The 12,237-nt window shown below is 36.8% G+C and overlaps 1 protein-coding gene across 3 annotated transcripts in view; it reads right to left on the bottom strand.

The window, feature by feature from the left end:
* Positions 1 to 12,237, bottom strand: part of LOC306883686 (vascular endothelial growth factor receptor 3-like) — a 68,927-nt gene that overhangs the window by 53,257 nt on the left and 3,433 nt on the right. For 2 of the 3 annotated variants that reach the window (XM_079439085.1, XM_079439084.1), the window contains exon 1: positions 3,405 to 3,796. In XM_079439085.1, the coding sequence (XP_079295211.1) occupies positions 3,405 to 3,708 (304 nt within the window). In that variant the 5' untranslated portion in view covers positions 3,709 to 3,796. Of the gene's footprint in view, positions 1 to 3,404; positions 3,797 to 11,533; positions 11,641 to 11,933; positions 11,954 to 12,237 lie in introns of those variants that run through there. The other variant, XM_079439086.1, reaches the window with a different exon arrangement.

Below are 12,237 nucleotides of genomic sequence, written 5' to 3'. Positions count from 1 at the left end.
AAATCACAAATAATATAGGCTACTGATGAAAAAGAACGGGTTGAATGTTGAACCACGTTACCATATAACTATAATATAAACTATGATAAAAGTTCATCAGCATGCACTGATTAATCAAATGTCGTAGCAAAAAAAAATAAATAAAACAAAAAATAAAATGCGACCAAATTATGTGCTTGTGCGACAAACTGAGAATGTTAGTCGCAAAAGTGTGAGCAGTGGGAAGAATGAGTCTAGAGCCCTGTATGGGTAAATAAATCAACACAAACTAGCAGATTAAATAAGTCATTTGAAAACAGCATGAGTGATTCAGCTGGACCGCCTCTTCTCTCTTTCACTCTCTCAAAGCAGCTTCACATCAGCGCATCTCGTCTGCAATACGAGCTGCTGCACGCTGTCGCTGATCCAAGACTTGCGCTCGCATTTCAGGAAAGATGTCAAAATTGTCACTTGCTTAATCGGGTCATTATTGTATAGTCACAAAAATGTGTAATTTGCACGTCTTTTTAAGCCAATCAATACTGCCATGCTCCAGAGGCTGTTTCAAGGCTGAGCACTCACAATCACATCCAAAGACGCCTATAGCGAGTATCATATTGAGTTATTTTTTGTAGTTTGTTGTTGAGTTTAAGTGGCCAAATACACACAAAATTACGCAAAAATGGCCTTCCTGGCCAGTATCCAGGTTTTTTCTTAAGTAAATGTGAACAGCTGAGAAAGAAAACGCATGTGTATAGGCTATGGATCTGTGCATTATGTCTTGTGAGAGCAGAGCAGTTCACATGTCGCGTCTTTTGCGTGCTCAGGTTCTTTATTTCAAATGTAGATGTGGCGCAAGCGCGGTCATTATAGAGGATTTTTCATATTATGCACATTATAGGTCAGCACAAACATCTTTCATTGGCGCGTGAGGAGGGGGATCCGACTAAATGAGGTGCCGGATCCGATTTCAGAGGTGCTGGATCTGGATCCGGCTTGTTCCGGCACAAATTAAGCCCTGAACATGCGAATATGGAATCAGTCTGTGGAGGCCAAGGAAACACTGGCAGTCCGCTTTCCCATGAACCCTCACTGACCTCCAATGGCAGACCATGCCATATTGCTGACCAGAGAAACATAACACTTGTTACACCTCATAGTGCACCATGAAATATTGCCATAGGCCATGGAGCTCACACCAATTATGGTGACTCTGCGCTTAAACCAATAAGCTTCAGATTTTCCTCCACTGAGGCCCCTGAAGAAGGGTCTCAATTTAAAGTGAAAACACAGTATATAACCTGATGACAAGCCCTTTAAACACAAACCAAGAAACAGACTGAAAGTCTATCAGAGAATTCTGCTCGTATAGTAAGTGATTTAACAGAAGTGATAACATGAAATTAAATCATGAAAAAGAGAAAATAATCTCTGCAGCTCTTAAATAATAATAACAAAAATACTATTAATAAATAATAGTAAAAGGGATGCTGTTTTTTTTTCTCTCTACTCCCATAGCCAGGAAGATCAGAATATTGGGAAAACACTGAGATTTCAAACCTCAAACTCCATATACAGTCAGACAGTTAGCAATTAGCACCGCTAATGTGAAATAAATTGCTAAAAATCTTGACATAAAAGCATTTAAAATCCTATTCAGAGTTTGAAATATGGTTTTACAATTACAGCTTTAAAGTGTTCTGCAGTCATCTTTTATATTAAGAACATCCTGGAGAGCTGACAGATATTTGGAGTTTAATCAGTGAAATCTCTAGACAGTAATTACTTTCTATTATATCAAACACTTCAGATACTGTCCTGAAGTCAGTGTTGTGGCCAACAAATTTCTCATGCTGTTACATAATAAACCTGTATTTGACACATACATCCTAATGCAAATGACAAGTCTTCAAATGTAAATGATTGATAAAAGGCTATATCAATTTTGCTCTTTAAAGTCAACAGAAATAAAACACAGGTTACACGGAAAACTATGCTGCTTAAAAGGATTTAAGAAGTTTGGACTTTAGCACAGACACAGCACTTGTTATGACAAAGCAGTCAAACACAGGGTCACCAAGCTGCCATATGGTTTTCATTTGTGCAATGTTTTAATGCAGTCATCTATAAGTGGGGCTCTTATAGCTGTAGATTCCTAGAATTTAGAGAAAGCTCATCCTTCTGCCAAAGTCTTCACCCGAGGTGCTGTTATTTGATGTGTAACCGGCCAACACACTGGAGGAATGAGTTTTCCACCCTTCCCGATCTCACTATATGACACCTGCACTCACTAAGGCTCTTGATCTCTTTATTGGGGGATTCACAGCAAAGTGAACCTTTCTTTCTACCACTACCATGAAACACAGAGTTTTGAAACCTGTGCAGAGAATAGCGAGTTTTTGTTGTCTCAAACGGCTCACTATTATGATTGGCTGATACCTTACCCCCTGACTGAGGGTCTGGTTTCAGAGGTGTTCTGTTGGAATAAAACTGTGTACATAAGAAATACCACAGCAAAAAATAATAATAATATGCAGGATATTGATAACCAGGAAATGCCATGAAGATTAAAGTCAAAATAAAAACATGATCTTGTATCTGTAAGAAGGCACAAAAAAGAGAAAGCAATCATTGCTCAAAAATAACAATTTAAAAAACATATCCGATGGCTCCTTCAAAGTTTCTTTAAAGCTGTCTTCTACCAAAACTGCAGCCTGTGTAGCATTAAACTGGAACTGGATCTCATCAAGACCCATTAACAACAGCCATTGAACAGGCAAGAATAAAGACAAGGCTCCCTCTAGTGATATATCATACACTTTTGACAAAGAAAAATGTAATCAAAACTGCAGACACTCCAATGATTGTGAATAACAGAAGCAATGCATTCAAATTGGAATGAATTATGCATAGCCCAACTAATTACTAGTTATGGTCAATTCAAAAAATAAAATAATGAATATGATTGCACTAAAGCAACGAAAACATTACCATAAAAAAATCAAATTTAATTAAATTGATTGAATGAATCGTCAATACATGATTTCTGTAAATTATTGTGTATATTTTTAGTTATGGGTTTAATTGGGATTAATAAGAGTTTTAAATTAATTTAAGGTTAATGACAAAGAACTGATAACACATAAGAAAACTTTGGCAGAAGTAATAGGCTACAGGAACTGAACCAATATTTAACAGCATTATCAAGAAGCGCCTGGACAAACTATGAAGAGTTTCAGACATTAGTTACATTGATTAGAACGCGACAAAATTTAAACGGTCACTTTATAACTAACTTTTCGCGCGCTCTAGTCATAATGTGGCCGTTCCACTTTTATTGCGCTTTTTTTAAACGCAAACTTTCAAATTTTTCGCGTTCTATTATAAGGACAGATTTCGAAGTGTTTACGAAAATGCGTTCTCACCTGAGAAGAAGGGAATCCCAATCCAAATCCGACAGAAAAACGTAAAATCTCTCTTCATTTCCAGGTTTCCAGTCCTCCGGGGTTTTAGATATTCTAGCAAACCCGCGTGTTTTCTGATGTAATTTAATAAAGCGAGCAGAAGCACCTCAGATTCAGGTGAAACCCAAAGAAGCGTCTCTGAAAGAGGATGTGCCACGGGAATAAAACGCTCTTTTTCCTGTTGAAATGAGAATCCTGAAGTTCTGAATGGATTTACAATCATTTCCTTTTCCTCTGACTCACTCATCTGCCGCTTTTCGTTCATAAACGCCCGTGTCCTCCTCAGTGATATTACTCCCCCAGTCTGAAGTGTCACATAAAGTGTCTGGCCCCTGTGCTTTAAAGTTTAAACTGACAATGCATTTGCACACAGCACATATATCCTTCCTAGGACCAGCAGTTCATTTGTGTCCACTGTAGGGGACATATGTTCTGTGTTAATATCCCTGACAGCAAAATGCCACTGACTTAAGTCTTAAAATCCTAATATTTTTGAGACACCAGTTGATTGAGGGTGTCTAAATATAAATGGTTGGTCTCATGAGTATATTTGCAGTGATCTGAATAGGTAACATCTCAAATGTAAATTACCCTATGTCCAGGTGTGATATTAAGACATTCAGACCATGAATAGATGATAACATCACGATAAATGGGACATTATCCAACAGAACTTCACATCCCATCTGACTATTTAAAAAACATAGCCTACTCAGATTATTTCCACTTCAAGGTTTCAAACATAATCCATGAAAGCATTACACAGTGTCATTATGCATTTGCCTGGATTGTTTTAAATTACGTTTTTAAATGAACAGCATTTTTGAAATGTAAGGCACCATCTGAAACAATAACTAAATGAAGCAGCAGGGACGGGCAGCAATCAGACCTACAGCATGGACTAAAATTCCAGAAAGTGAGAAATGCAGTCAGTATTTTTGAGTGCATATGGCAAACCTTTTTAACATTTAATTTTTAAAATGTACCATTTTCATGCAGAGGTTTCATGCCTATTGAAAGTGAGGGGGCACGTGCAAAATGGATTTTGAAGGCAGCTTCCAAAAGACAAAAAAATAGACGATTAATATTTTCTATTACACAGGCGTGATTAATTCCTTACATCAACTGCTAAATTAAAATCTGCATTCGCTGGCTGGCACTGAGCCAGAGACAGACCCTCCCCCCACCCACAACTCGTGCCCCCTCAAAAATAATGAGTGCATGAAAGAGATTTTAAGTAAGCCGACTCTTATTTGACATGCATTGCATTCTCAGATGCTGAATATTCATTACTTTTTTTTATTTTTAAAGAATTATAAATACTCTTCAAAGAATGCAAGCTCCTGTGGTGGATGTCCTGGGTATTGTGGTTGTCTGGCTGGTGTGCACGATCTGGTTTCTGGATCTACTTGTCAGCCAATAATCTGCTTTCTTGCTATCCTATTAGTAATATAAGCTAACATACAAAGCCAGTTACAACAATCAGTTTCATTCAGTATATTAATATATTGTATTATGTGAACTCTGATTGGACAGTTCAAAGGTACTCATGTTTATGTTATGATAAATCCTTAATCTCTTACCCAATACCTAAATTTAAAGGGATTGTTCACCCAAAAATGAAAATTCTGTCATTGATTACTCACCCTCATGTCGTTCCAAACCCGTAAAACCTCCGTTAATCTTTGGAACACAAATTAAGATATATCTGATGGAATCTGAGAGTTCTCAGACCCTCCCATAAACAGCAAGGGTACTACCACGATCAAGGTCCAGAAAAGGATACCAATAGGTACTTACTATCTAATAATATATACTACACTCTAAAAAAAACACTGGGTTAAAACAACCCAATTTGGGTTATTTTGGTAACCCAATGCTGGGTCAAATATAGACAAACCCAGCGTTGAGTTATTTTAACCCAGCCATTTGGGTTAAATCTGTTACCCAGCATGCTGGGTTGTTCTAATTAACTCAAATATTTATTGAAAATTACTATTGCTGGCTTAAAATGAACCAAAAAATAGGTTGGAAATTAAAAAGCAGACACAGAGTCAACAGTAATAATCAAAGCGTGAACATTTAAGTGAAAACACCCAATGACAAAAATATAAGACTAATTGAATTGTTTTCAACTTTGCATACATTTAAACTCCTTTAACAAGCATTTTAGAAATAAAAATATAACATTTAAAAATAATATTTTAATTCAAGTGTATTAAACGGTTGTCTGTTATCATTTTTAACCAAAATAGTGCTGATTCTCGTGCCGGTGTGTCGCTGAAATCTTAGCCGGCGATGGGCTGCTATTCCCCGGTGAAACTGCGAACTTCAGACCGCTACCGTTTCACTCGTAGCTGAAAGATGCCATGACTGACTTCATAACCTGTCCATAAATAAATAGTACAGTTTTGAGAACATATTTTATCATCCAAAGTAATTAGAAGCAATATTATAACGAATAAAATCAGTTTATGTTATGCAAGGCAAGGAGTTTCCATCACGCGAAATGACCGTTGCTGACGCATTTAGCTGACTAACATCTCGTCTCTATGTTGCGTTGCGTAAAATAAAATCATTTAAAGCACAATAAAGACTTGATGGAATAAAACGTTTACAAACCATAATTTAACTGAAGAAGTCCATTAAATCGGCGGCGTTGAGGACTCGCTCTCTCCTGAGGAGAATGAAAAGCCTGCGCTTTGAGATAAGTAGTGTCTACTTAATAGGTACTAGCATCTAATGAATGAGTACCTGTATCTAAAAAATAAGAACTCCTATCTAATGAATACGCTCTAGCACTTTTTTTAAAAAGGCACAACCTACAGAATAAGCACTAGTACTCAGCTATTGAATAGTACAAGTACCAAATGGAATAGATACTAGTATCTAAAAAAAAGTACTAGTAGCATGAAAATAGGAACCAGTACGTCCTAAGGATTAAATGTTAAAATGGCTTGCCATAGTGTGCATGTTTTCTCCCAGGCATGCTTCATGTTTGATTTGGCTCTTCAAACATTCATTAGAATGAATGTTATGAAGGGGCGGGGGATTCTCAAGTTATAATCGTACCTGGCACATGTACAAATACCACGCCACTTGCTAATGAACTGACTGAGTTTTTAACAGCCAAAAAATAAATAATCAAATGAAAGCATTTATAACTGGCAGCTGGGTGGCTGGGTTAGCTTTATCAGTCAAGCTTAATGCCAATAATTATACATAAATGAAAAAAGTCACATTATAATGATTGTATTCCATTATTGCAAGTAATCCCTTCAGCAGAACACTCAACTCTGCATCACTCCAGAGGGATTGTTCTTGCAGTTTAAGTGTTGTAAAATGCTTTGCATGGGAAAATATGCTAAATAGCAAATGAATAAGACTTAATTTCTCTTTGAGTGCAGATTGGGTTTACTGGAACAGGTTTCAATTAGTAGTTATGACTCATTGATTTTAACAGCGGTTGTTAGCTGGCGGGTAGCAATCCAAAAATAGATGGCAGGTCTGTTATGATTGTCTTACTGGCAGCAGGGAAGCAAAATCAACATGCTTTTTGTCACTGAAATTAAAGTCTGTGTGTCCAATCAAACTCTACATTATTTTGGCTTGAATCCATCTGCCACTTTGGTAGAAGCTAGACAAATTTGACAAAAGCCAATAAGTTGAATAGACTGCTTAAAGACCATGAACAAAATGTGAAGTAAAATGATCAATAGCAGTGCAATAACTAAAAGCTTTAACATTATTATTGTATACTAGTAGTAGTTTATACAGATTAACATACCAAAGAGAGATATAAAAGTAATGACAATTATAATTATTATTATTATTATTATTGACCTTTTCCGGTACGCAGCATGAAAGGCGCAGCATTTCCTCTTGCCGTGTTCTCTAGAGTCAGCTCAAGGACAAGACCTTGAAGTGCCATGATTTCTTCTTCCACATGCTGGGGTCAGGAAACACATTACTCCGCTCTCCCGCTCATCAGAAGGAAATGAGACCGTGTCACTCCCACCAGGAATTAACAACACTGCCAAAAACTAGATACAACAAAATGAATGGCTTGCATACATTTGCAAACATTACAACAGTTATGAGCTCTGTGTTCAGATGTAGTGTTTCAGAAAACGAGTCTGGCTGTAGAGCTTCAGTTCAAACTAATTATTTTAATGCTTTACTTTCCTTGCACTTTTCCATTTTTGTGGGACACCATTTGTGGACCAATGAAAATTAAACTTTCAGTACCCCATGATAATGTTGTGAAGTGAGAGGCTGTATTTGAGCCTAAGCCACTAGTGTGTAAAATTTCATGTTAAATCTTGCAACATTTATCCAAGTTGAAAAGATTTAACTTGCTATCTTTATTATACACTCGTATATGTTCAGCACGTAGATAAAACATTAGCACAAACATGTCCAACTTTAGAAATGAAGGCATCGAGGGCTGAAGCAGCAGCCCTGTGTCAAATACACTGGACAAAGTCAGGAGGCTGGAATGTTAATAGGCTGTTTAAATCATGGCTGTTCTGTGTGTTTAAAGGCAACCTGACCCTGTGGAGGAGGGCTGAGCATTGACTCTTATTTCCAGCAGCCAAAACACCCTCAAACCCCAGTCCCAAGGCGGCAGTAATGCAGTTTGAGGGCACCCGGACTCTTATTCTGTTTGTGTGACCCCTTGCAGGAGGCAGGAGGAAAGAGGATGTTGATGCACTTGCCTGCTCCGACAGATAATGGCAGCCCCATCCTTGCTGTTTTCTGCATCCGGGATGCCAACCCAGGTGCTCTCCCCCTGGAAAGTCAGACTTTATAACCAGACTGTTTTGTTTACCTTTTAAATGTAAATATGAGAGGTAATTGAGCAGATATTGCATTGTGGTATATACATTTTTTACATGCAGTGTAAGTCATATGCATTCATCAAAAATAAAATATTATTGTGCCTATATAACAGAACAGGGTGCTTGTTTTTGGCCATTTAACAGGAAGGAAGAGCTAGAAATAAATCAAAACTAAACATCTTCCTTCCCTGCCACGAGCCTTGACACAATGATGGACAGAGCGAACTAACACATGCTCACATTTATTGACTACAGAGAAAACCAACACTGGCTACTGATGTAGCAGGAATTAGAAGCATGCTCAATTTTTCAATGATGAAAGTGAAAACAACTGGACAACCCACTGAAAAGAACAAAGTTTTTTAATTAATTTCCAAGTAATATCTATAATTACTTTGCATATGTACAAAGGCAATGATGAAAAGACTATTGTGCAATATGCATGTCAAAGAGTGCTGTTGTAATTTTTCAGAATCACATTAAAAAACTGGACTGGTTTAAACCATATAGTATTTATTTACCGTTTCTTCAGTATTTGTAATTAACTAAAAAAAAAAAAAGAGGAAAGAACCGTAGGTGAAAGGCTAAAGAATTTTGTCCTTATTTGTGAAACTTTATTTTCTACAATTATAAAATAAAGATCCTATAGAATTTGATCTAAAACAGATTCTATAATTAAAATAAAATAAAGGTTTATCCGAGGGTAACATGGCAATGTTGTCACTGTCATCAAATAACATCAGTTATCTTTGTAAAATCTGATCTGTGTGATCAACAGACATCTGGTACAAAAATCAATTAAGAATTTTGTGTGGTCCCTTTTGTCTGTTTGACGAAGAATAAACAAAATAAATTCACCTCAATATGATTGATTAGCATTATGAGAGCAGCACAGCTTTAATGTATCAAAAGTGATGCCAAATATGAAATATTGAAAACCTCAGACAAATATAGACTCGTGAACACAGTTCAGGTTATTAGAGTGTCTACAGGCTTTATTTTACATCTCTGATGGACACTCAAAGGGGAAGTGGAGGATGCGGATGGCTTGGGCTTTCTGCCCGCGTTCACTGAGGCACGTGCTAAAAAAGGGGAATGCTTTTCCTCTTGGCCCGCTGGAGAAGGAATACAGCAGCGCCATGTTATCTGCATTATAAAAAGACACTTTCCTTTCCTCACAGTCCAGGAAAACCCCAATCCTGCAAGGTGGGGTCATCACAGTCAGTGGCGTCCAGGGCTGCGTGCCGGCCGAGTACTGGCTGCCATTGCGCAGCCGGAGGGTCCAGTACCCATTCTCAGGGCACAGCTTGACTCTTACCTGACGATTCACCGATTCCAGAGCAACACCCAAGTCCCATTTAGGATTGTAACTAACATCCACCTCCCAGTAATGCCTGCCTGACTGGAAGCCTTCTGTTGCAAGAATGTTGACACACTGAAGGAAGCGTTTGGCATCACAAGTGTAACTGGTTATTTTGTCGCTCTCGATGACTTGGGTTTTGTTCCTGGAAAGCTGTAGACTGGGATGAGCTGTGTCCTCATCAAATATCAATGGCGCTGGGCCTGGGAATAAAAGACACACTATCATCAACGGCATCTACTGTAAAACCTTAGGTTTTGAGAACCGTTTGAATTTTTAAAAAAATGCTTGAATCGATGAAAGGGTTTTTCATGATATTCAGATCTGTTACTGGTTCTTGATTGCCTACATTCTTCTGCGTGTGCAAGAAAACTATGTTTCAGCCGAGTAATGAAAGCAATTTAGTTGCCCTCGCTGCTTGAATGCAACACAAAACATACAGCATGATCTGTGTCATCCAAAATGTGAACAATAACTCTGAAATAAAAGGTATCTTTTCCATGTTTTTGCCCTAACCAGCACAACAGCTCAATGATTATCTCTACCTATGTTTTAGCAATATTTAAACTGTTTGAATATCATTTTTGCATGACTTTACTAGTCATAACGAAAGCAAAAATTTATAATTTACCTCAGCTCTTCAGATCAGAAAAAAAAAAAAAAAAATGTTAAACTATTCAAACTATGAACTTTATGTGAACAAACAAGTGTATTCCCTGACAAAGATCAGTATCAGTCAGGGATAATGTATTTTGAATAATGTTAAAATGGATGTTAATGTTATTATGATATTGAACACTTAATGCACTCAACTGTCGCAGCTTTAATTATGTAGTGAAGGGGAGGGGATATCAGACTCCGATTATTAATGACAAAATAACATAATATAATTCATACATTACATGGTTGAGTACAGAGTGCATAAGTATATAGTGTATAGTGTGTCATTTTGGATGCAGCTATGGTGTTAGGAGCCCAATCTTTTTTTTTTAAAAGTCAAAAGAACTCACAAATCAGTCTTGAACTGATTTATTATTTTATATATCAGTCTAACCACTCATTTAATTGGCTGTAATGGTTCTTCACTTTTTCACTGAACCGTACGTCATTAGTTATCATGTCCAACTTGATGAGCTCCAACTATTTTATGTAAGGAATAACCGAAGACATATTTCTTACTGAAATTTGAGCATCATACTATGGGAACATATCAAAGTGCTTGTGCCTTACAAATAGCCAATAACCTTTAGTTTGTGTGATTTGTCTTTAAAGCTAACAGATATTGACTAAAAGCCAAAATAAAAATCCAACTTTAATGAAATGAACCAGTGGAACTGGTATACAGATATGTGTGCTATGAAGATATGTGCTAGAAGGTATGAAACGTAACAGTCCCTGTGTTTTTATACTATGTGAAAGTTTTAAACCCTGATGTGCAACATGGAAGTGAAATACATTGAAATCAGTAGAATCTTTTCCAAAAAAAGGTGTGGTAGTAGGTAGTAGAACAGACGATTGCAGTTTTTCATCATTTCCTGACAATGGTGTAACCCTACATTTCTATGTAAACAAAAATTTGTGAAGAACTGCTAAAACTGACATCCGAATCATGGTCTAACATGAGCCCACTGCGCCATTCGACAAATCAGCTGATCCTTTGCTGCCCCAAGGGGGGCTATTCGTACTGTCACTATGGCAATAACACCATCTGTTACAGAGGAAAATGAATACCTTGAGATATTTCTCTACTTTAATACCGCCTATATTGGCTTTGCTTTTTAAAAACAAATAGTACAAATACAAATATTAAAGATCAAGTAGTGACCACTAATTAAACATACAGTATTTAATGGATAAAGTATCATGGCAAAGTGTAATTGACAAATTACCTGGACTCAAATGTTGAAACATTTTTCGCCATATAGTGTATTGAAGAGGAGCAATGTGTTTGCTTCTGAAAGTATTCAGGTTGATATTCAGCTCTTGCAGAGGTGATCTAGTGCCATAGAGACATCAAGGTTTTAATAATAAAGACATTCAAAGTTTTGTAGAGACAAATTATTATTTTTATCATTAATAACTTACACACTTTCAACTTATATAACTTATATTTTCAAATAGTTGAATAAAACTGTTAAATAGTTCCAGTAGTTTATACTATGGTACCAAAACTGATACCAAAAACTGTGACATTTTAGTGGTTCAGACTAATAAAGAGTCATAAAAGGAACATTATCAGATAAGGTGGTAAATAATAATAATAAAAATAGCTTTTTAGTTGCTTCGCACCTGGAATTCAATTCTGGAAGCTGTGGAGGAAGAAAATGGAATAGACCAGGTTATTTCGCTGACTCAACTACAGAAGCTAGCAAGAACACAGCAAAAGCAAACCATCTGTCTGATAATTAACAGCACATGCTCAAATCACTGTAGAATTGATTTTTCTGTGAAATATATATATGAGACTGTGGCTGTAGCTACACTTCAGTAATAACTCATTCTGACAACCAGCACTCTAGATTCTTGTGTAAATATGACATTAATATTCCAAATATTAGTTCTTTGACAAATGGATATGCAGCAGCATTACAAA

This window comes from Barbus barbus, assembly GCF_936440315.1.
Source record: "Barbus barbus genome assembly, chromosome: 17".
Taxonomy (NCBI): domain Eukaryota; kingdom Metazoa; phylum Chordata; class Actinopteri; order Cypriniformes; family Cyprinidae; genus Barbus; species Barbus barbus.
This window is presented reverse-complemented; position numbering and strand designations above follow the sequence as displayed.